Source organism: Martes martes, assembly GCF_963455335.1.
Source record: "Martes martes genome assembly, chromosome: 4".
NCBI classification, from domain to species: domain Eukaryota; kingdom Metazoa; phylum Chordata; class Mammalia; order Carnivora; family Mustelidae; genus Martes; species Martes martes.
This window is the reverse complement of record NC_137891.1, coordinates 150,060,384-150,086,998: the sequence shown is the minus strand read 5'-3', so window position 1 is coordinate 150,086,998 and position 26,615 is coordinate 150,060,384. Positions and strand designations below refer to the sequence as shown.

At 34.7% G+C, this 26,615-nt stretch overlaps 1 protein-coding gene across 2 annotated transcripts in view; it reads right to left on the bottom strand.

The window, feature by feature from the left end:
• Nucleotides 1-26,615, bottom strand: part of TUT4 (terminal uridylyl transferase 4) — a 197,963-nt gene that overhangs the window by 15,605 nt on the left and 155,743 nt on the right. For both annotated transcript variants that reach the window (XM_080800998.1, XM_080800999.1), the window contains 12 exons: nucleotides 24,112-24,812; nucleotides 21,998-22,148; nucleotides 16,367-16,453; nucleotides 14,341-14,444; nucleotides 11,652-11,709; nucleotides 11,446-11,549; nucleotides 11,042-11,131; nucleotides 9,256-9,369; nucleotides 4,465-4,542; nucleotides 4,151-4,328; nucleotides 3,790-3,837; nucleotides 3,621-3,703 (listed from right to left, as the gene is read on the bottom strand). In XM_080800998.1, coding sequence (XP_080657124.1) covers nucleotides 3,621-3,703; nucleotides 3,790-3,837; nucleotides 4,151-4,328; nucleotides 4,465-4,542; nucleotides 9,256-9,369; nucleotides 11,042-11,131; nucleotides 11,446-11,549; nucleotides 11,652-11,709; nucleotides 14,341-14,444; nucleotides 16,367-16,453; nucleotides 21,998-22,148; nucleotides 24,112-24,812 — 1,796 coding nt within the window. The remainder of the gene's footprint in view (nucleotides 1-3,620; nucleotides 3,704-3,789; nucleotides 3,838-4,150; nucleotides 4,329-4,464; nucleotides 4,543-9,255; nucleotides 9,370-11,041; nucleotides 11,132-11,445; nucleotides 11,550-11,651; nucleotides 11,710-14,340; nucleotides 14,445-16,366; nucleotides 16,454-21,997; nucleotides 22,149-24,111; nucleotides 24,813-26,615) is intronic.

Sequence of the window (26,615 nt, the reverse complement as noted above, 5' to 3'; positions counted from 1 at the left end):
AAATCAGTGATTTGAGAAGTAGGAGAGAAAAGGAATGGGGAATGACTGCTAATGGGGACAGGGGTTTCCATCAGAGAGAAACAAAATGTTCTAAATTAGATTGTGGTGATGGCTACAGAATTCTGTGAATATACTATAAACCAGTGAAAACTGCTCACTGCATATTTGTGAACTGTATATACTGTAAATTATTCAATAAAGCTGTATTGTTAAAAAAAAGATGTAATTCTTCACATTTATTATTGAAGAAACCAATATAATTAATTAAAATCCTCATCATATTTTCTGCCAAGGTGAAATAAGAGCCTTTGTCAACCTAGGAATCATCCTGAACTTGCTCTCCTCTACCCATTGTCTCTAATTAATCACAAGTTATATCCATTTTATTCCTGAATCTCTCTTTAATCTACTTTTCTCCATTCTATCAACCCAGTTAAGGTGGCCTAGCCCTGAGGGACAGCAAAGAGCCAGAGAGTAAATATTTTAGGTGTTGTGACAAAATGGAAGATATTATGTAATACTTACATAATAAGAGAAAGCAAATTTCCATTAAATGTTTCACTAAAGAATTTCAAAATATACTAATAATAAATAATTTTTTTGTAATGTAAGTTTACTAATTAGAAGAAAGGAATTCTTTTTTTTTTTTTTTTTTTTTTTAAGATTTTACTTATTTATTTGACAGAGTGAGAGAGCACAAGCAGGGGGAGTAGCAGAGGGAGAGGGAGAACCAGACTCCCCGCTGAGCAGGGAGCCTGATGCGGGGCACAATCCCAGGACCTTGGGATCATGACCCAAGCCAAAGGCAGTTGCTTAACTGACTGAGACACCCAGGTGCCCCTAAAAGAAAGGAATTCTTTCTGGGAGAGACATTTCCCTTAACTGAGGTTCAAAATTAATGTTACCTGTCATTAAAATCTATAGCAAATGTTCATCTGTTAATGTTAATCTGTAATTACATTTTATATATTTCATCTCTGAAAATATTTTTCACAAATGAAAAGATTAAAGATTCAAGATAAAGAAACAGATCTTGAGTGCAAATGAAGGACTAGTCTCTGATAAAGAAAATGTATCTGTAGATTCAGGCAGATTTAAAGATTTACAGAAAGGTGAAGGAATATCTGATACTATCTTTGTCTCATAGGAAAAACGTCTACGAGTAAGAAGGGCAGAGGTGAAAGGTGGGACAAAGTGCAACAGGTATTGAATTTTGAGTATAATAAAATCTGAATTAGTTCTTATCAAACAGGATATACGGGTAACTAAAGAAAGGTACTAAGAATGTCAGATGGTACTGAAAGTCCGATGTATGCCTACAAGCCTAATTAGTACACAGCAGAGAAATCGGTACAAAGTAAAAATTCAAGGATGCCTGGGTGGCTCAGTCAGTTAAGCGTCTATGTTCGGCTCAGGTCATGACCCCAGAGTCCTGGGATTGAGCCCCGCATTGGGCTCTCTGCTCAGTGAGGGGTCTGCATCTCCCTCTGCCTGCCATTCCCCCTGCTTGTGCTCACTCGCTCTCTAACAAATAAATAAATACAATCTAAACAAAAGAAAACCAAGTAGGAATTCAATAAATATGTGTTGAAAGAATATATTTTACTATGGAAAATATAAGCATGAAGACTTGAAAGGATATTTTCTACAATATCAGTTATAATACTAAAACAATAAAAACAATCTAAATGTCCACCAAAGGAGAACAGTTAACCTAGTATATAAACAAGTCATAGAATACTATTTGACTTTTAAAACAGAAAAAAGTGTATCCAAAAAATGGTTAGCAGACTCACAGGCCCCTTCAGATAGGCCTCAAACTGATGTTTGGCTCTTACACCAAATGATACTCAAGACTAAAGACTGACATCTACTCGGACTACTTATACTGAGTTATTAAGAGTTACTAAAATTCTGGAGTGCCTGGGTGGCTCAGTCGTTAAAAGCCTCTGCCTTCAGGGCCGCCTGGGTGGCTCAGTTGGGTTAAGCCTCTGCCTTCGGCTCAGGTCTTGAGCTCAGGGTCCTGGGATCGAGCCCTGCATCCATCGGGTTCTCTGCTCAGCAGGGAGCCTGCTTCCCCCCTCTCTCTCTGCCTGCCTCTTTGCTTACTTGTGATCTCTCTTTCTGTCAAATAAATAAATAAAGTCTTTAAAAAAGCCTCTGCCTTCAGCTCAGGTCATGATCCCAGACTCCTGGGATTGAGCCCCACATCAGGCTCCCTGTTCAGCAGGGAACCTGCTTCTCCTTCTCCCACTCCCCCTCCTTGTGTTCCCTCTCTCACTGTGTGTCTCTCTCTCTCTGTGTCAAATAAATAAATAAATAAAAATTTTTAAAAAGTTACTAAAATTTTGTATTCATAGACTAAAATTAACATATTTTCAGTTTACTAAGAATTCTAATAGTCTACTAAAAATTCTCACAACATGAAACTGCTAGGTTTCTATAGAACATATGCATATATACACACTAATAGCTGGAATTCCCACAATTTTCAGGTAAAATGCTTTATCAGTGCATCATCAAATTTGTTTTGATTTGACTGTACTCTCTTCATTTATTGTTTTTTTAATTAGTATGTTAGTAAAATCATTGTTGGATTTTCCTTTTGACATTTTGTTCTTACACAACTTGTCACTTCAAATTTTACTATTATTTTCTTTCTCTCCATTATAGTTATTACCACCCCCTCCCAAGAGGCAGGGCAATAAAAAAAAAGTCAAGAATCAGTGCTGCAAGGGAAAAAAGCTATAGATGTTTCTGCTTTTCTTACCCTACATCCCAAAGAAAGAGTGCATAAACTGTACTGAACAAAATCAAGGATATTTGTTATGCAATAGTAGAGACACAGTTTCTCTCTTGAGATTGCTTCTCTTTGAAGTTTCTTTCGCTATAAAACTTAGACCTCCTCCCATTAGAAAGCAAGCAAAAAACAGAGTGAGACCAAGAGCAATAGGAAATACTATGCCACCCAGTTCAGACAAAAAGAATTCTCTCAGTTCCATGCCATCAAATTCAGTTACCAGGGCTACACCAAAATTAGAGCAGAAGTCTCAGCAAGTAAGAAAGTATTTCTTTGGTGTTGTCCTCTCTGTTTATATTTTCATCAAGATTTCCAGCGATGGAAGAAGTGCAGTGGGCAGCACCTCAAATTCAAAATTTAAGGATACTGACTCTTGACCATCTGCCTTCATTCATTCAACAAATGCTTATTTAGTACATTCAATGTACCATTTTTTTTTTAAGATTTTATTTATTTATTTGACAGACAGAGATCACAAGTAGGCAAAGAGATAGGCAGAGAGAGAGGAAGGGAAGCAGGCTCCCCACTGAGCAGAGAGCCCGATGCGGGGCTCGATCCCAGGACCCTGGGATCATGACCTGGGCTGAAGGCAGAGGCTTTAACCCACTGAGCCACCCAGGCGCCCCTCAATGTACCATCTTAATAGGTACTGGAGATATGACAGTGAAGAGACATAATAGGCCCTTGTCCTCAGGGAGCTGTAGTCTAATGGCAGAAGAAAGAATTAAACAAATAGATGAAATAGGATAAAGCTTACTGTACCACAGAAAAGGCAGTTCTATAAGAAAAAAGATTCAGAATCCAAATTATGTAAACTTACAGCTTCTCTGCCAATGAGTGGATAAAAGGGGGTACCAAAAAGCTTCCTTCCATTGATAAATGCCTTCATGATAAAATTGGTCACTATTGAAAAAAGAAGAAAGAATAAAGATGCAGATCTTAATGTGTAAAAGCTTTAAAAACAGGGGATTTCTAAATTTAGAACTTACTTTTTCTAGAAACTCCAGCACCAAGGTTATGATTCAAGTCAAAAGGATCTAGAAAAGAAATATTTCTTAATTAAGAATTCTGTTCACTGTAACATAAAATATACATACAAGCCATACCAAGAGAGTAATACTTTATAACTCAGACCATTCAAGTCACCAAATTATTCTTCTAAAGTTATAGATTTTAAAAAGATAGATATTGGGATAGGGGGAACAATAAAAGAACAGAAACATAAAAATCAAGAGGAAGAATCTTCCAAATTCTAATGTGTTTTCAGTTTTCCCTTCTCTCTCCTTGCCAAATGAAACTCCGGCTTTCTGTTTCGTTTTATTCCTCAGTTAATGTCAGCTAAATGATTACCTTCAATTGCAATGCATTTGGATGTCCACTGCTTCTCAAAAGTTGTCAACAGCTTTTTCTGCCGAATGCTAATTACATATTCCTTGAAATCAAACTCTTCAGTATAGAAGCGAAGCAGTCCCAACCAAAGCTCTCCTAATGTTTCTGTGTTCTTTCCAAGTGAAGGTAAACGCTTTTTCTATAGGTAAGAAAAAAGAGGGAGAGAGGTGTCTATACAAAATATGGAATCCAAATATAAGTAAAATTATTAAATTATGCAAATCCCAACACATATCAGTGAGCATTCTATAACATAAAGACTATGAAAAAATTACCAGTTCTTCTGTTTTATCAAAGAAAAATGCATTCCATCCATCAACCATTCTCTGTGGAATCTGTTTTCCATCAAAGATCTGTAAAAATAATTTTATTATTAGATTTCAAGTCCTCTAATCCAAATGCCTAAGTATCCTCATACCATTTTAGAATGTACCTATAAGAGATATTGAGATATTTCTTTCCAAAAGGAACATGTCAGGATGGTATAATTTGATGCCAAGTTATTAATAAATGATATGTATCTGGAAAATCAAAGCTAGGAAAGGATACCTTAAGAGCTTGAGACTCTCCAAATGACACATTTGATGTTATCTATTTGGCCTGTCAAAACACATCCAGCCCAAGACTAATGAAGTAAAACGAAAAAAAAAAAAAAAGAAAACCACATTTTTTATTTTTATTTATTTTGTTTTAAGATTTTCTTTACTTATTTATTTGAGAGAGAATTAGAGTGAGAGAGAGAGAACATGAGAGGGGAGAGGGTGAGAGGGAGAAGGAGACTCCCCGCTGAGCAGGTAGCCCGATGCAGGACTCAATCCCAGGACTCCATGATTATGACCTGAGCCAAAGGCAGTTGCTTAGTCAACTGAGCCACCGAGGTGCCCCGGAGACCACATTTTCATCAAAGGATCATAGATGTAGAAATACATAATATTTACTGATTTGTACACCAAAAGGAAATCAATGGAACTGCTTGTTTTGGGGAAAGGCTCCAGTACTTTTAATCAATTATCTCTATCAGATGATGCTGAAAGGCCCTGGGTATTGATTTCTTTAAAGAGAAGATCAAACAGCTTTTCCTGACATCTTGATAAAAACTATAAAATCTTCATGATTATGAATAATAATCCACTGTCGTGAGGAAAGGGAGGGGGAGTAATGCTCCTTTACTAGAAGAAAAGTATCTCTTTAAGATGAGTTCTTTAAAAAGTAAAAAGCTACAACAGGTTCACAGTCAGCAGACCTCATTTCTAGTCTTAGTCCTGCCTGGTAGTGATTCTAAAGACCATCACCCTCCTAAACCCTTCACTGTTATCCCAATGAAAATGAGAGATTACAGAGTAATTAATTAGGTCAGTTGTTTTCAAATTTCATTTTTCTTTTAAGCTGTAGAATCCTTTCCTAAAATGGAACCTGCCTGGAAGCTTAAAGTAGATAAAAGCAGAGGTACTTTAACAGAATCCTAAGTGGAGAAAATATACCCAATTTTTTCCTTATCTCACTTCTCACACATACTCTAATGAGCCCCCTAGAGCTTACCAGAAAATACTTTAAAACCATCAGATAAGGTGGTCCACATCACCCCTTCCATTTTAGATGGCATAGTGATTTACAAAATTAACATGTCTGGCCCCTCTAATTTCACTCTCAGGTTTAAGTTCCTTATACAGCCATGCTCTGGAAGCATGTTTACAAAAAGATGAAGTTTCCAGAAACTTAAGCTAAGTAGTTGCTTTTTTTTTTTTTTTTTTTAAAAGAGAGCGAGCAAGTGAGTGAGCGAGGAGCATGTGAGCGCCCACAAAGGAGGAGGGTCAGAAGGACAGAGGGAAAGAGACTCTCAAGCAGACTCCCACTGAGCATGGAACCCAACTCACTGCTCTATCTCACAACCCTAAGATCATGACCTGAGCCCAAATCAAGAGTTAGACACTTAACTGACTGACCCACCCAGACGCCCCAGTTGCTTTTATATTTATGTATAACATAAATACAGTTACCACTTATCTACCATAAATTCTGACACTTCATAAAACAAACAAGGGAGAGGGTGGCAATTAGATATTGATACCTATAACAAATCAGCCCTGAAAAAAGAAATGAAGGTATTAAAGAAACCAAAGTGTAATATTTTACCATTATAGAATATTTTACCCTTATTGATGCTATTATAAGTATTACATGGGGATAATATAAGCTACATTGTTAGACCTTGATTCTTTTTAATATAATTCTTATTTTGACTAAAATCTATGATCCAAACCCAACTATGTTGGCTGACAACACAGTGAAGGGGACCCTGTAGGCCTTGAAAGGTATTTAAACACTGATTTGCCTATTTTTTTTTAATGAGCTCTCATATTTAACTTTCTAACTTTCCGCTGTTTCAGCCCTTAGAAGGATTACTGCTATTCCCCTTTCTCTTACACACACACACACAATTTCTCTTTCCATTTCTCTCTCTCTCCACACCAATCATGCCCTACTCGAGTTTTGAGTTCTAGCCAGTCCTCCCTAAAACCTCATGAACAATCATATTTGTACAAGGAGTGGCCCTGTATGTTTTCCATATTTACTTTCATATTTAATTGTAATACTTTAGTATCTGCTGCTGTATTTAAACTGCAATACTTAAATTTTTTAGTTGTAAAATACACAAAACAAAAATGATTATGATGGTAAATTTTACAAGTGTTCAGTTCAGTGACATTAAGTACACTCATTGTTTAGCACCATCATCACCATCCATTCACAGAATTCTTTTCACCTTGCAAAAACGAAACTGAACTATTAAACAGTAATTCCCCATTCCCCCCTCTCCTAGGCCCCAAAAACCACCATTCCACTTTCCATTTCTATGAGTTTGACTACCCTACATAAGTGAAATCATACAATATTTAGTCTGTAGTGACTGGTTTACTTCACTTATCATTTAGCAGACTGCTCTCAAGATTCATCCATTCAGTTGTAATTTTTAAGCTAATATAAGCTAAGAAAACATAGAAGTTCATAATATCAAGTGTGATTACCACTCCTTAATCCTCTTTTAGTGTTTTTACATTAAATTTATTTTTACTTATGATTTTCTAGAATACAGCAAAATCATTCTGCTTAGGAAAGCTCCTTTTGACCTAAAGAACTCTGTACTGTTAACCATGAAAAATACACTTAGCAGAGTCTTACTTATACCCAGTCACTTCAAGTCTAGGTTCAATTATAAATGGAGTCAAAGATCAACAGCTTCATTAAACATATCCTTACCCTTAAAAGTTGATCGATGTCAATGACCAATACTTAAATGATGCCAGAGCAATGGACAATGGGGTCCCATATGACAAGCAAAAAAGGCCAGAAGCAAAAATCCATATATCATCAGTTCATATCACAAAGCCCCCCATAATCAGAGCTCATTATGATGGAAAACATTCCATGGACTGTCTCTCATTTCATCAAGCACTGTTAAGCAGATAATGGAAGAGTTCTTGAAGTTGGCTACCGCAGTCCTGCCTACATTTTTCCAATAATAATATTAATACAGCTGCTAATGACAGTAGTAGTAATAATAATGATGATGATAAAGCAAGTATCATTTATGAACACCTACTTTAGCACCTACTATAATTCAAGGGCATTTGATTTCTCTGTTCCTTAGATCACTAGTGAAATAATACTATTATTACATTATTATTGTTGATGAAACTCAGACTAGTGGCAGTCAGGCATCTTAGTGAAGGCCACAATGTCAGAATTAGGATTCAGACCAGGTAAGCTCTAGCCCCAAAATCATGCCCTGCTCTTTGCATTATATAGTACTGCCTGAATGGCTCCTCATTCATGGATAATATAATCACCAACAGACAAACCACCCTGAAAACAAAATCTGTGTGCTACTTTAGTTAATCATAGTTTTCTGTCAAAGTCATAACAAATCATAGTAAATGGCTGCTATGATATTCCTGTGTAATAATGCATTTAAGACACCCAAATTTAAAGCCTTAACAATTAGACTAATACAGAGAATGACCTTGGCCTTGCCAGGCCTCATTAATTCATTTTAAATTTTAAATATCCTACTATATACAACCTTGTTAAAAACCATATCACTCAACACAGATTTAGCAACTTAAAAATTTTCTGCCAGGAAAGGATATTTGAAATGTTTGTTTCTTCTCCACTGTTAATTTAAAATGGGAAATAAATGCTGCTACAAGTACATGGCATTCATTAGAACTTTTTAAAACTTACTAAGGCCATCTAACATCCACCATATGGCTTGCTTATTTTGTGATTTTCTTCTCTGCTGTGACCACTGGTTTGTGTAGTCGGAATATATGATTTGTCAAACAATTCTGATGTGTCTCTCTTAACTTGAAATAATCACCTTTCTAAGAACTTAGAACTGGATTCTCCCTAATACTTGCAAATACACTTTGTGCCAAGAATGAGGAGGAACAGATGGGATGATTAAGAACTCCTTTAAACCTATTTCACACAGTATAAATTGGCTACAAAAAGGGAATCCATGAGTCACCAAATCTGAATGAACAGGAGTATAATGTTTCTTCTGATGTACATTCTTATGCTTAATGCAATAAACATGACCTTAAAGAGATGAGGAAGAATTTCCTTGGGTTTTCTCTCAACCAAAATTCACAAAGTTAACCAAAGTATACACAAGAATATACCAAAGTTCCTTGTCAGGCAGGAGCAGGGAGAATACTATGGAGAGAAGAAACTTTATATTTGCATCTGAAAGACTATAATGCATGAATTCATGGATGGCTATAAGACTTTCATAATCATTTGCAGCATTCTAAGACTATGAAATACAAACACGCTACAAAAGATACTTACTAGTTTTGTTTATCTAAAACTTTCGGTAGTCTATATTCTCCCATAATGAATTTTTCAAAAAGATTCATTATGTGATTACATCATTAAGGGAAGAAGAAAACTTAAGATGTCCATGCTAGAAAAATCCTTCATGACCTCATAAACTGATCAAGATCTACTGTGTTTAGATTAATGTTTTCACAAGAAACTCTTTTATAGTTTTCTTAAACACCTACCTCTTGTAGAACTGGGATAACAGGTGGTTTTCTCTGCTGCAGGAAGTACAGCACCATAAGGATATAAGCATATGAAGATAAACTTCCCCTGGAAGCATCTCCAATGTCACATCGCTGAAGAAACAAAACAGTGATTGAAAATATAACTTCAGAATCTTATTTATGCAGAAGTACTGACTACTCTGAGATACTATCTTTTTAACCCATCGAACTGTCAAACATCCAAAAGTTAAATAACAAACTATTATGAAAATGGGTAAACAGGCACTCTCATACATTACAGATAACTGTATAAATTAGCATAAAATCTATGAATAATTTGATAATATCAAAATACAAAAGTATATCTCACTAAAACTAGCAATTCTAAGAATTTATCCTGCAAACACACCAAACACCAAAAAATATGTGAAATAACTAAACAAGTTTTTTTAAGCATAACCCTGTTTCAACAGCAAAAAGCCAGAAACAACTTAAGACTCCTCAATAAAGTACAGGTTCTAAACAACTGATGACTATTTACACAGCTGAATAGGGTGTAGCCATTAAAAATGAACTAGAAAGGGGAAAAAAAGAACAAGGAAGCTCTAGTATACTAACAGGAAGTACTTATTAGTATCTATTGATCAGTGAGAAAAGCAAAGTACAAAATACTGTTCTTAGTATATTTATACCCGTTATAAAAAGGAGATAGGAAATTTTTGTATTTGCTTATACTGGTGTATTTTTGGGAGGATACAAACGAACTTTTAACACCAGCTGAGTCACTGGTTGGCTAGGAGACAGGTGTGGAAGGGAGATTTTCCACCAGAAATCCCTTTAAGACCTTTTGAATTCTGAACCACATGAATAAGTTGACTATTCCAAACAAAATTTTTAATTAAAAATTAAAACCTAAAAGAATCCTCAGAGGCTTCCCCTGAGTTAGACTTTAGCTGATATATAAAAGGGGGAAGAACGATTTCTCTGACATGAAAGACTTAAGTTTCAATACCACAACACCACTGAAGTATAGAACCATTATGCTAAAGTTATTCTGTGAGGTGAATCTAGAAAAGTAGCCATATCAAATATAATTTGAGGATGTGACTAAATGCCACTCTTTTCTAAGATGGACCTCTGTTGACAAAGACATGTATAGGAAATATCTAAACAAGTATTGTCTTCCTGTTGTAGAAGACTGGATTTAGCAAAATGAAAATGCAACCAAATCACTTGGCTACTAGGAGCCTTCCGCCAACACATTAAAAAAATTAACTATTTATTGAGCAGCTCCCATAAAGCAGGTACACTAAACTGGGGATACGGGTCTCCATTTTCATTGAGTTTACACACTTAGCTAAAAAAAGAAAACAGAATTCAGTATTATAAGTGTTATAAGAGGAGAAACACAAGATTTCATTGGGATTTTTTTGTTTTCTTGGACAGAAAAATTTATGACTAAACCCAAATCTCAGATGTCCTAACCCAGAGATTCTTAAGTATAGCATGATATGCCAATTCTCATACCTGGGGCTGAAAATCTTTACTGCATTGAGAAATTTTACTACTGAGAATTTACTCAAGTGTTACACGTGGGAATAAAGCACATACAGGAAAAATAACTAAGACATTACTCTAGTAAGTATAAACTTAAATCATTTACTATTGAGTGCTTCCTTTAAAAAGCTCAGATAAACAAAACTGAGAAGATATTTTTCACAAGTCTGACACCAGTATATTTCATTTTAACTATCATGAGATAACATGATATAACAAAGGAGATCATTAACTAGTTCATAAATACCTTTGCAAACACTTTCATAGTATATCCCAAGTACTGTACTCTAGGATCAATAGCTGCATAAGTAGCTAGCATTCTTGTGTTATGTTGAGCCTGAAAAAAATTACATAGCTGAAAGCATTTCAAATGTATTAAACTTATATATCAGATAAAAAGACATAATATACTCCAAATATAATAAATAACTATAAAACTTAAAATACCTGTAAATGAGTCAAAAACTAATCTTCAATCTGAAGGAAATATCAAGATGATTCTTAAAAATATTTTTGTCTTATAATGCTCCTATTTAAAACTTTTAAACATAAATGTATAGTCAGCGATCTTTGAACTTTTTTTTTTAACCTATAAACTTTTAAAATGACAAGTGTAAACATACCTAGGTCTATACAGAAAGAGAAACTTACCAATGTATTATATAAACTGATATCACCTTCTAAACCACTTCGTCTATGTTCAAATTTTACTATAGGCACTTTGGCAGTAGTTATAGGCAAAATGTTTCTTAAACCTGATTTAAAACAAACAAATACAAAAACTTCATTAGGTTAAATAATTTTCATCAATCTAAAATATATTTTGTTGCTTTAAAGCTGTAACTTCAGATTCATACCTGGATGTCTCTTAAGAATTTTTGCCAAATTTTCAATTATTTCTTTACAGTTTAATTTCTAAAAAACAAAAGAAACAAATAATAAAGTTTGTCTAATTCAATTTGGCCTTGTGCAAATTCACCTTAATCAGGCATTTAATACTAGCATTGAAAATCTCCAGCTATAAGCTACTCAAAGTATGTGGTCTAGCGACCTGCAGTAAGGCCACCATCTGGAAATGATGGAAATGCAGAATCTGAGGCCCCACCCCAGTCTACCAAATCATAATTTACATTTTAACAAGATTCCCAGGTAACTGACATTCACATTAAAGTGTGAGAAGCACAGAGACAGGAGAATAATGTCTTCAAATACGTGAATACATAACTAGAGATGGATCTGGTGAAGGCAAAACAGTATAGTGTTTAAGAACATGGGTTCTTTAAAAAAAAAAAAAAAAAAGAACATGGGTTCTGAATTTAAACAAACCTGGATTCAATCTTCAACTAATTATTATTAATTAGCTGCGTGACTTTGACCAGATCCTTAACCCCTTGGAGCCTCATATTACTAGTCTATAAAATCAAAATAATTATAAATTCCTGCCCTATCAAGTAGTTAGAAGGATTACATGAAACATGTATGTAAAGCATTCAGCAGCATGCTTGACCCAAAATAAGCACTTCAAATCTGTGAGCTATTTATTTGTCATCATGTTGATGAGGAAAAGTAATCCAAATACCAGTACCTACTTCTTCAAGAAAATTCTTACCTCTATAAATTTAAATATATTGATTTTTTAAAAAATCAGAGACAGCAGAGTTGATACGGTAAAAATAACCATGATACAAGGAATAGGGAAGATAATGGCATTATAAATTAACTGGATTAAGCTGAAAAGTATATACATCAGTGCCCACACTTACTACTAAAATCACATTTGCATATCCCAAACATGCTCTTTTTAGTACTGGAGAGCAGTAATCATTGCAGCTTAACCTGAAGATTTCAAGGGAATCTACAGTTGCTAATTAAAATAATAAAATTTATTATGCAAGGATACAACTTATGCTAAATTACAAGTTTCAACTATGTCTCATCTGGAAGAGAATGTATTCTTTTTCATTGCTTCAACTTTTCAATGTGAATGGCACAGATGATATATAACAGACAAACCCTTAGTGATCAGAAATCTGATTATTACACTTTATATAGAAGGTATCTAAACCCTAACCTCCACCCCTGGGTAAAATAATTTCCTATTCCTTCAATTCTTGCTCTTCAAAATGGAGAGGGGCAGCCTCTTTCCAGTAGATGGCACTGAGTACAAGTTAGTTAAGAAGAACTAAAATACTTATATTTCCATTTTCTTTTTTTTTTTTTATAAAACGTTAATACCAGAAATAATTTCTTAGGGCCAGAAATAAGGATCTACCAGACATCAGTACTCTGCCATCTTTACTCTGGTCCTAGCAATTTAAAAGCCACCTTTTGAAAAAATTTTCAGAAACGCATAGGTACACTACTCTGCTGAATTCTTTTATAGTATAATAGAGGCTATACTGACACCACTACAGATGCCAGAAGCTTGGCCACACCCCAATCTTGCAAGCAGTCCCTGATTTTGAGACATAAATTCCAACAGTTATGTTGGTAAAGGAAGGAGCAACTATAGGGATCCCCTCCTTTCTAGTTGCTGCTAGGAAGGCCTAGTATAGTTCCCTATCCAATCAGTCCCTTTCTTTACTGGAGCTTGGACAATCTTGTTTCCACCGTTGATGGTACATGAAAAAAGAAAGCATAAGTACCCACTCTCACTGCTGAAGACTGCTCTGGGGGAAGGTCTGCTCCTGGCATCTCACAGTGAAACTCCAAAAGTAGAGGTTAGGTTCTACAGTACTATTAGTACTATATTTCAGCTACATTATGGGTTAAATAAATTACAGAGAAGCAGTGAGATACAATGGAAAGAGCATGAACTGTGGAGTCAGACAGACCTGGGTACGAATCCCGGCTCCAACATTTACTAGCTGTGTGAACTTGGGCAAGTCAGTTTATTTCTCAAAGCCTCAGTTTCCTCATCTGTAAAATGGGGGAAATTATCTACCTCGAAGGTGGTTTTAAGAATGAAATGAGGCCTCAGTAAATGTTAGTTCCCCTCCCCACCCAAAATGAGTTTCTAAAAGCTATCCTAGAACACGACATTTGTTAACATTGCTTTACAGAAAAAAATGTGTTCTAAGTGCCCCCAAATTACAATTAACTTGTACAACACAACCCATTTATAAATTAGGTGTCCACTTTTGTTTTCGAGTGATACAAAGATATCACCTAATGGAAGAGATATGAAAAGAGAGAGGAAATGAGATCAGTAGCACCAGCGGCACATTGGTTCCAATGAAAAAAACTGCAACTCTATGGTGTATTAACTTTTTCCAAAAATTCAATACAAAGCACTTTTAACTTTCAGTGACATGGTTTTTGTGATATAAAATTACTGAATTTTAAGTAAATTTACTTACTTAGACATCTGAATGTCTTCTAAAATGAAAATACTAAATGCTTTTACATTTCAAATACTATTATTGCTAATATATTTATAAAAAGAATGACACCATACTTTTATCAATACTACATACATAATTTAAAGTACATTCACCACTGCAAGAAAATAAACTTCTACATCTCTTTCCAAACACTAACTCTTACCTCTGCATTTTCATGGCCTTCCAGAGTCATACAAATATCCAGATCACTATCACGAAATCCAAATCCATTCTTAGAAGAGCCAAATAAGCACAATCTTGCCTTTTCTAAGTAAAGAAAAACAAAAGTAAAAAGTTTTATAATTAGCAGGAAAGAGGAGTCTTCTATTACCCACTAATGGACTAACACAAGATGATCTTGTCTACTTTTATGGCTTAAATACCTTCCATTGCCAGATATACTGAGAAATTCCCAAAATATTCAACTAAAGCCCAGATCTCTTGCCTAAGTTCCCACAACCCTTGTTTCCAATTGCTTTTTCCATTTTTCTATAAACATCATAAAATTAACAAGTCAAAACTAAGCCTTCAGCTTTTTACCTCAAACTTACTATTGCTTTTATAATCCCTATTCTCAGCAAATAGTATCTTTATCTACTCGACTACTCACTGCTCTCTCAGCTTCTACATCCAAACAATCACCAAGTCCATTAATTTCTTTCAACTTAACTATCTCATAAATCCATCTACTTTTCTTCATTCTCCACATCACTACTAAGAGTAAAGTTCAATATTTGGAGATTTATCTTTTGGAAATGAACGAGTTTTTTTCAGGCACAATTCCAATAGTTTTACAAATATCACCTTAGTACATAGACTTAATTCTCCCAAAGTGAGTGATTAATCCATTTGATATAAATTATGATAGGGTTATCTTTTCATATTTAGTGTCATTCAATAACAGGTAGCACTTTAAGCAAGCTGTCACTTAATTGGATTGGATTTCTCTCGCTATTAATTCTCTAGATTATATATTTAGATAAGAAATTCTGCATTTTCAAAACCTAATTCTCCAATTCAGTTCTGATGTCCAACTTGAAATTTCAAATGGCAACTGAGAGACATAAAAGAAGCTATGTTCATCAGCAAATAAAAATGTGCATGAGTTTAATATAACAGACTTAGATTTGGTCAGTACTTTACATACTAACAAATATAACGGAATATGGAATCCTATAGTACATAACAGATTATCTTTTATAAGTACAAATTCATTCTGATGTATAAATCAACTCTTTATCCTTTTCTAAAATATTTGGCCACATAGCCCTTGATTCTTCACCTCTGTACCCCAAATCTACTCCTTCTGCTATTTTGCTATCTTAATTAAATAATATCACCCAACTACTGAGGTAAAAGTCTTGAAATGATCCTTGACTCCTTTTTTTCCCTCATATTTACCATGTAAAATATCAGCAAGTCCTACTGGCTCTACATTCAAAATATGTCCTATTTCTGACCACTTCTAATCGACTCTTCCAGAACACTATATGTCTCATCCGAACTTATGCAACAGCCTCCTAAATTGTTCCCCTTGCTTCTATTCTTAAGGACCTATATTTCATTCCCTCATATCATGTCACTTAAGTGTTAAAACCTTCCAGAAGCTTCTCATTAGACACTCAAAATTTAAAACCCTTCTACCAATACCTATAAGGTTAATGATTCGATCTCCAGGCTACCTCTCAGACCTCATCTTTCTGTTACAGTCTACCTCATACATTCCACTGCAGCCACATTGATGTCTTGCATGGACTTCAAACATGACAAACATAATTCAATCTTGGGGTATCTGTACTTGCTGTTCTTACTCTCTGGAATGTTCTCTCCTTGGATATTCATATAACTTGCTCCCTTACATTATTCATGGCTCTCTTCAAATGTCACTTTATCAGAGAGAACTACCGTAACAGTATAGAAAACTTCCCCATCACTATCCTTTTAACTCCTACATTTTAATAGCATTTATTATTTCCTGATACTATATTATATACCTATTTGTTAGCTAACTATCTGTCTACCCTTCTTAATACAAGCTTTCCGAGAGCAGTTTTCACCTTTTGTATTGGTACTGTATTCCCAGCGCCTAGAATAGTACCTAAAACATAACATTCAATGAACACTTTAAATAGAACTCAGACTAGGTGGCTATAATAACAAAAACAATCAATTTTTAATATATGACATACCATCATATTCTTTTTGAATAAACTTTTCCAAGCCAATTAAAATTTGCTCCCTGTTGTGTTGTTCAGAAAAAGGTGGTGATAACTCATCTAAGTTAAAAAAAAGAAAAAGGAAAAAGGAAAAAGAAAAGTAAGGAAAATGGAATCTGAAAAGGTCTTCAATTTTTTACCCTAAACTCTTTACTTAAAATTTCATTATTTATTAACTTCTCTGACTTTAAAATCATAAATGTTACTGGGGAAGGAAGGGGCAGGGGACAGCAGAAAAATAATTTTATAGGTTTATGTATGTTTCACACATGATCATTTTCCCTATGAAATACCTACAAAATATATTTACCTCTATAAATTCTTTAATATTGTTTTCTTCAGACGTTCTGCTCTCTTCCCATATGCTTGTTTTTCCTTCCTGTAAGTCTATACTCAATATTGTTATGTAAAGCACCTGACCCATTCAAACCCCAGTTTCTTCAAATGCCTGGTCAAGATTCACATCTTCCCTATAAGATGCTTCCATTCATAGCCTTCAATGACTTAAGTGAATTTTCTTATTCCCTAAAGCACTTGCCAGTTTATAGTAGCCATTCAATTTTCCAGTTATTTCATTTATATTCATATTATTTTTCCAAATAAGACCACATAGTCTTAAGAATAGTCTTTTTTTTTCAAATCTCCTCCTCCAGACTCACCCCCAAGAGTTAATACAGTAATGGGAACAAAGCAGTAATTTACAGTAATGAATTAAACTAATATCCAGCTTTTGAAAAACAAATGTAGCATCTGGGATTACAAGCTGAATACAGGTATACTTCATACCTCATTTTACTGCACTTCACTTTCTTGCCCCAGATACTGTGTTTTTTTCACAAATTGAATTTTTGTGGCAACCCTGCACTGAGCAAGTTATCAAGCACCTTTTCTCCAACCAGCATTTGCTTACCTTATGTCTGTGTCACATTTTGGTAATTCTCATATTTCAAACTTTTCACTATTACTGTACTTGTTATGGTGATCTGTGATCAGTGCCCTTTGATGTTACTACTATGCCTGTTCTGGGGTGTCACAAACTGTACCCAAATAAGACGACAAACTTAACCGATAAATGTTGTATGTGTTCTGAATGCTCCACTTACTGGCCATTCTCTCCATCTCTCTCCCTCTCCTCAGACCTCTCTATTCTGAGACACAACAATATCAAAATTAGGCCAATTAATAACCTTACAATGGCCTCTAACTATTCAAGTGGAAAAAAAAATATATCATGTCTCTCACTTTATATCCAAAGCTAGAAATGATTAAGCTTAGGGAGGAAAGCATGTCAAAAGTCAAGATAGGCTGAAAGCTAGGCCTCTTTCACCAAACAGCCAAGTTGTGAAGGCAAAAGAAAAGTTTTTAAAGGAAATTAAAAACACTACTCCAGTGAACACCAGCATGAGGGGCACCTGGGTGGCTCAGTCAAACACCTACCTTAGGCTCAGGTCATGATCTCAAGGTCCTGGGATCAAGCCCCGTATTGAGATCCTTTCTCGGGGGGAGCCTGCTTCTCCCTCTCCCTCTGCACCATCCCCTGCTTGTGCTTTCTTTTTCTCTCTTTCTCAAATAAATAAATAACTTTAAGAAAAAAAAAATATGAACATGAAACAGCCTTACTGCTCATATGGAGAAAGTGTGAGTGGTCTAAATAGAAGATCAAACCAGCCACAATACTCGCTTAAGCCAAAGTCTAATTCAGAGCAAGGCCTAACTTTCTTTAATTCTATGAAGGCTGAGAGAGGTGAGGAAGCTACAGAAGAAAAAGTCTGCAGCTAGCAGAAATGGGCTCATAAGGTTTAAGAAAAGAAGCCATTTGCATAACATAAAAGTGCAATGTGAAGCAGCAAGTGACAGAGTAGATCTAGCTGAGATATTAATGAAGGTGGCCACACTAAACAACAGATCTTCAATGTAGACAAAACAGCCTTACACTGGAAGATACCATCTAGAACTTCTATAGCTAGACAGGAAGAATCAATGCCTGTCTTCAAAGCTTCAAATGGCAAGCTGACACCCTCTTGTTAAGGGTTAATGTACCTGGAGTCTTTAAGCCAAAGCCAATGCTCATTTACCAAACTGAAAATCCTAGAACCGCTAGGAATTATACTTAATCTACTATGCCTGTGTTTTATAAATGAACAAAGCCTGGATGACAGCACAACTGTCTGCAACATGGTTTACTGAGTATTTGAAGCCCAATGCTGAGACCTATCGCAGAAAAAAAGATTCAACGTTACTGTTCATTGACATTGCACCTGGGCACTCAAGAGCTCTGGCAGAGATCTACATTAAGATTAGGGTTGTTTTCATGCCTGCTAACCCAACATCCATTTATTCCACAGCTCATCGATCAAGGAGTCATTTCAACTTTCATGTCCTATTAAGAAATCCATTTGTGAGATTATAGCTATCTCTTATGTATCTGTGTAAAGTAAACAGAAAATCTTTTGGAAGAGGAGTCACCATTCTAGATACCATTAAGAACATCTGTGATTCACGGGAAGAAGTCAAAATAGCAACATAAACAGGAGGAGTTTAGAAGTTGATTCCAACCCTCATGGATGACTGCGAAGGGTTCGAGACTTCAGCAGAGGAAGTAACTGCAGATGTGGTGCAGAGCCGGAGAATTAGAATAAGAAATGGAGCCTTGTAGATGTGACTGAATTATTGCAATCTCATGAGATGACTTGAATGGATGAAGAGCTGTTTTTAATGGATGAGCAAAGAAAGTGGTTTCTTGAGATAGACTCTATTCCTGAAGATACCGTGAAGATTGTTGAAATGACAACAAAGGATTTAGAATATTACATCAACTTAGTTGATAAAGTTGATAAACATAGTTGGTAAAACTGACTCCAATTTTGAAAGAACTTCTGTGAATAAAATAGCTATCTAACAGCATCACATGCTACAGAAACCATTCATGACAGAAGAATCAATGTGGCAAACTTGTTATCTTATTTAAAGAAACTGCCACAGCCACCCTGGTCAGTCAGCAGTCACCAATACTGAGGCAAGACCCTCTACAAGCAAAAAGATTACAATTCAATCAAAGCTCAGATGATGGTTAACATTTTTTTAGCAATAAGGTGTTTTTTAATTAAAGTAATTGTTTTTCTTTAGACATAATGCTATTGCACACTTACCAGATGTCAGTATAATGTAAACATAACTTTTACGTGCACTGGGAAACGAAAAAGTTCATGTGACTCACTTTATTGCAACACTCATTTTATTGCGGTGGTCTGGAACCTAACCCACAATATCTCCAAGGTATACCTATAGCTGAATTACAGGTGATTTTTTTTTTATTATTTAAGTGGTGAAAGTATTCTGTATGATACTACAATGGTAGTAAATAACACAATGCACTTGTCAAAATTCACAAAACTGTGCACCACAAAGTCAACTTTACAGTATGCAAATTAAAAAAATCATCTAGGAGGTTGGGGAATCTCAGGATGGAATGCAGGCTTTACCAAAATAATCTACATGTGTAAGACAACTTCACTCAAGGGAGTGAGGGAAAAGGTACTAACCTAAATAACTTTTTGAAAATGAGTGGAGTTTGTAAGACTAAGGGCAAAAGGAATACACATAAGTACTGTACTCTGATAAAGTTATTTCCCATACAGGTATTAGATAACAGTTCTGATAATGTTATACAACTGTATTTAAGTGGGACAATTAAATAAAAAAGCAGATGATGACAGCCACGTTTCTCATTGTTGGGAGTGGGAAATTTAAAGCAGAAGAGTCTTGAATGAGCCATATGATAATGTATTCAAGTTGAAACCATCAGCAAAAAGTCATGTTTAACTTAATGTAAGATGGTCACATAACAGAAATTTTTATAGATACGAACATATACTAAGTATGTACATATAATTTTCTCACTCACAGAGAGCCTAAAAGCAACAACACCCAATAATAGCAAGCACCCTAGCTACCGGATCCTGGTTTCTAATTCCATTCTCTAATAAAAGGAACCAGGGCTCTTTGGAGATATATCTAATTCTAGGACTAGGGTGGAAAATATAGATGACGAGCCTAGAGCATCTTTAGGAAGTGCTTTAAAAAAAAAAAAAGAACAAATAAACAACAACAAAAAACCCCCACACACTGATGGGGGTATATTAAAGAGTCACAGGTAAAAAACCCCCACACACTGATGGGGGTATATTAAAGAGTCACGGGTACCAAATGAAAGAGTTCCTGATAGCCAAATGTGGAACAATATGAACAACATTGTAGTATTAGATCATAACCCAAAGTATAAAATACCCATAAATTCATATGGAGATATAAAAATGAATGAATGAATACAATAAATGTAATATATTATATATTAATAAAGCTGCTGGGAGAAAAAACTGTGCCACAATCCAGCTACTCAACTCCCAGGTATTACCCAAGAGAACTTAAAGGATGTATCTGTTACCCAGACCCACACACAAATGTACAGAGCAAATTTATTTGTAACAACCAAAATTTAGAAACATATCAGCAGGTGAATGGTAAACAAATTGTGGCACATTCATATAACGAAACACAGCTCAACAATAAAAATGAATGAAACATTTACACACATCACAACATGGATGAATCTCAAAGTAATTACGCTAAACAAAAGAAGCCAGGATCCCACCTCAGAAAAGAGTATATTCTATGTGATTCTATTCATATAGAACTTCAGAAGATACAAACTAATTTATAGTAACTAAAAACGAGTAAGTGGTTGCCTGGCAAGAGGCTGGGAAAGGAAAAGGTAGGGGGAAGATATTATGATGGGGAACTAAATGTTATGACATCAGAAGTTTTATCTAATCTGGGATACAGCAAGTAATTAAGAAAAAAAAAAAAGTTTGCTGAGTGAAGGTTTATCCCAGGTAACCATGAACGTTTGTTGAATAAAGGTATGTAAGGCTCTTCCCAAAATATTATAGCCTTATCTCCCTCTATTACCTTTCTTTTATTCTACCAAATCCAAGGCAATTCTTCTCCCAAAGAAATTATACACCCTATAATTTTGTGCATAATCTCCTAAATCTAAAAAAGATCCACTCCAGTTAAAACTAATTGAGTTTGTACTGCATTTTGTTTACCACTACTACAGCATATAATATACTCTGCTTCCAATTACGGCAATTTTCATAATATTATATATCTGTCTAGATCAGAACTGTGCAAGAGCATTGCAATGATGGAAATGTTCTTTTAGACTGTCTGATTCAGCAGCCACATTTAACTACTAGCCACATGTAACTACTCAGTACTTGAGATGTGGCTAGTAAAAATGAGGAAATTAGGTTTTATTTTAATTAAATTTAAATAATGGCTACCATATTACACAGCACAGATCCAGAGTCTAAGCTCTTTAAAAGCAACACATAATATGGACTCTGTATTCCCATTGGCATTTACCACAGTGCTGTGCATTTAGTCAGTGTCTGTTGTCGGGTCTCTAAATTATAAAGAAAAAAAACAAAAAACAAAAAAACCTCTACCAAAACATGTAAGCAAACTGTATTTAAATAAGAAAATAAATATTTAAAACCAAGGAAAGAATCTACTCAGAATAGCTCTAGTAGTAAGACTTACCAAAACATCTTTTACATACTAAATCAAGTATTTCCCGAAATCGATTTGTCATTGGTGGTAGAGGTTTTAGATCAATTTTCCTGAAATCCTCTGGACAATCATTTTTCGAATGGCCATCTTTTTTGCAGATGCTGCATACTATCGTTGGTGGCTATACAAAGGTAAAAAAATAATCTAATAATCTAATAAACTATTGAGGAACTTCATCATCACTTAGAAAGCAGGTCCAAAAAGACTCTTTTATGTAACTCAATTCTGATAACCTGTACTTCCAGGAGGTTTAAAAAAAAAAACAAGAGAGTATTAATTAAATGCAGTGTTAAATGTAAAAGCCATATTTTAAGTCAACCACTTTAACTCTTCTTCCCTACTAAAATTATATTATCAAGATCAGATTTACCCAGAGATGTACGATACAGAAAATACTAGAAGATGCAATAGTACGGGTTAATGCAAACATTTCGGTCAGCTCCCAAGATGAATATGTGCATTAATTTAACCCTCTGAGATCTTTAACATAACAAAGTAGATTATAAAGAAATTTCAAGTGGCACCTTTCATTGCACTCCAAACAATATCTATCTTCGTGGTCAATCAACTATAAAATCCTCACCTGGCTAGTTGGTTCAATTTATTACATTAGGATGATACTCAAGAAACCAAACTGTAGGGCTGAACTCAAAAAATAACTTCAACAAACTGTAGGGCTGAACTAAAAAAATCACTTCATACAAGGAATAACTCTTATGCAATAGCCATAAAGTTAATTGCAAACCACCATTTAAAACGTATTTCAGGACTACCAGCCAGGTAGTTAAAACAGTAATGTATCCCAACTAGCTGAACAAAACATATGGTGAAGGAAGAGCATTATTCTTTTCTTTATTGTAAAATGCCTAAATCCCAGACAGCCTCATCCTCCAGGATTAGCATGAACATTTACCTAGCCATGAACTCTGATGCAAATTATATACAGAAACCTCTTCTTGTTGGAATGCTGTGCTATGAGCTAATCAACAATACCATATGAATTTTATTAGCTTTTCAAAACTTTTTTAAATGACATATTTAAATTCTAGAAAAGGAACTTCCAGAGGGAAAAAGTATAGAGAAAAATGTACACTGCAGTTATATAATTGAGGCTTTTCTAAAAACCTGCCATTTAATTCATTCAATTCATTCTTTCAACAATCCATACGTCCTAAATACTGCAACCTAAAAAAAAATGCAATAGATATATCCTTACACAGAATGAAGAAAAACAGCTTAGTAATTAGGTTAAAAATTTTAAAGCTTGTCAATAACTAGTTATTGATAAAAACAATAAAACTGGATAACTTTCTATGCTTTTAAAAAATATTCTACTTGGTTTACACATGATCTATATAATCTTTCATCTTGGGTGCTGATATATCAATTATGTATACTGCATTTGAAGCTATGTGACTTAGTTATAACTTTCTTTCATTAACAAAGTAGTTGCTGCTTCTTTTCTGTTACTGGGGTATTTTGATTTCCATAATTTATCAAGTTAAAGTTCAGACTATCGCACTTTAAAAGTAGAAAAGTTAAGACTTCATTAATTTATAAAGGATAGGCCAACACCCAAAGAAAAGCTCAATGGCAGAGATAGACTCTGGACTCTTCATATTTTTGGTTCCTGATCTTAGTTTCTGCTCATCTATCTTTATTAAATTTATATTCACTCACCCCATGTCAAAAAAACAAACAAAACTTTAAAGTAAAATACTATTAGAATTCACAAACCTTATATTCTTATTTGTGGAAGAAAATATAAACATAAATAAAATTTTAAAATATTTGCGGCCTCTGCCAAACTGATTTTCACAAAATATCTGATGAATCCTTTTATATGAGAAAGTGAAATAAACCAACTAGTAATAAGAGTTTTGAAACATTTGGGGTTTTTTATACATTCTTTAAAGACAACTACAGGAAAAAATATAAAAAGGAAAAGTGAAAATATACACCAAAATATAACAGTCTACCATCACGGAGCTATTTTTACATTTCTGAGTCTAAAAACTACAAATACAGTTGTTAAAAAAAAAAACCCACAAAATCTTACAAATTGTTTACAAACTGTATCCTACCTTGCCAGAGGTTAAAATAAACTTATCAAACACATAATATAATTCCTGGGTGGGGTGGTTATCATCATCATTAAGGTCAGAAGCATCTTCTGTAGCTTTGCAGTTGCAAGAGGTAGTAGATGTGTCAGTGCTCACAATGAGATGTGAACTCTCTGTTTCTGTATTTGACCTGCAGTCTGTACCAACAGATTCATCTGGGTCAGGGGATTTATAATCAATGCAATTACACTGGCTGAGTTCCTTTTTTAAACAAGTTTCTGAAGGTGCTAAATCATCTTGTTTCTTATTTGATTTTGGCTCTAATTCACTGCCTTCACTAGTAGAAAGACAGGAAGATTCCTGTCCAAGTTCAGCCAAATCTAGTTTATTTACCAACAAACTGTTATCTTCAGTAATACATCTCTGCGATGTACATTCCATTTCATCATATTTATCAGGTTGACCTCTTTCTGCATTTATTTTTTCTGTGCTTTCTCCAAGTAGAATGCAACAACTGGATGCCATATTGTCACACTTCACTGGTTTCTTATTGCTTATTTTCACCTTCTCTTTCTTCATGGAATCCACTGTAGATTTATTTCCACCCTTCCTCTGAGGACAGGCAAAATACCGATAAGCTGCCCTGAATCTCTCCACAACATATTCATAAACAAGCTGGCTGTTTAAGCTCCGTGCAACATTCCTCTTGACTGAAAATGGATCTAGTAAGAAAGGAAATGGTCAGTTGCTAAGTATCTACTAACAAACTACAATTCCAAGCTTACTCAAACAGATTTGAACTGCTATACTGTCAGCAGAGTACAATTTCCCAAACCTTTCCTAACCTAAAGTCTAAGTGGGAGTTCCTGTAAAATAAGTATGGGAAATACAACAGCAAACACTTTTTCCTTTGTTTCTGTCATAAAATAAAAATGCTAAGGGGAAAAGAGAAAAGAATAATAACAAGGGTAATTAATGAGAGGTTGGCCAAGGATACCAACACAACGATGAAATTGGTAAATAATATTATTTACCAATGATAAAATTGGTAGATAAAGGCATACTGTTATGCCTTCCTAGGCTGTCATTAGATGAAATTTTTCAAGCCTCCAGGACCCATTCATAATTTTCATCTCGTCACAATATTCTTTAGCTACATTCTCCTTGCAATTTAAGCAAACAAAATATAACCTAAAATTCTCAAAGCTTCAAATTAAAAAATATGATTGTAACATTTAATTTCAGTGAAATCAGAAAATTAAAGGGAGAAATAAGGGGAGAAAAAAGCAGGAAAAAAGAGATCTAAGAAAGTAAAATTTGGGGTGCCTGGGTGGCTCAGTGGGTTAAGCCTCTGCCTTCCGCTCAGGTCATGATCTCAGGGTCCTGGGATCAAGCCCCACATCGCATGTGGCTTTCTGCTCAGCGGGAAGCCTGCTTCCCCCTCTCTCTCTGCCTGCCTCTCTGCCTACTTGTGATTTCTCTCTGTTACATAAATAAATAAATCCTTTAAAAAAAAAAAAAAAAGAAAATTAAACCAAAATTTAAATTTGGTCCAGTCTAAAATGGGTATGCTGAAAAGGTTTATATCAACTACATCCTCGTTATTAAAAAAATATAAAAGACCTCGAAAATGCTTAGCAGTTTTTGGATTTTATAAGCCTTAAATATAAAAATTTAATATAATATATATAATAATATAATAATATGATATAAATAAATACAAAGAACAAATGACACCCAAAAAATACACATTTTCTCCACTACTGAAGATCACCAAGTAAAAGAATTAACAGGCAGGCTTCAGATTGTTAATGTTTGGGTATCTGTTACTTTTTGCTGTTATCTAAGTCCACACAGGCTGTTACCTAAACCCAAATATTTTCGCTCTCCTTCTAGAAGAGGAAAAAGAAAAAGACAAGAAGACCAATTATGATAGCTACAAGCTTTAGAGCTCATTTATTTACTATATGTAAGTGTATAAGATTTAAGTACATTTTTGAGTGTATAAGAGTATCTGTGGGTCTACAGAAGGCCAACAGAGGACAGGGAACAGAAGAATATATTGTGTAAACAGACTACAACGATGGACAGAAATTCAGTTCCCAATCTGTAAAAAGTGAAATGCTGCATGATTTAAGTTTTCTAGAAACCATTCTATTACTTTGCATTCTAAAATCTTAATATTCTTGGGATTTCATGTGAAACATTTTTGTCAACAGTTTTTTTTTCCCTGAATCTATCTTTCTTCTCTTTGGCTTCGCCATATTTAACAACTGAGGCACTTTTTTTTTTTAAATGTTTTTGAAGTACAGCTGACAATGTTACATTAAAGTTTCAGCTGCACAACATAGTGATCCAACAACTCTATAGTTCTGTGGTGCTCACCACAAGTGTAGCTACCATCTGTCACCATACAACTCTACTATAACACCAGTGATTATGTTCTCAATATACGCTCCAGTGACTTACACATTCCATAGAGAGGAGGTACTTTAGAAGACATTGGAAAAACCAGATATTCAAAT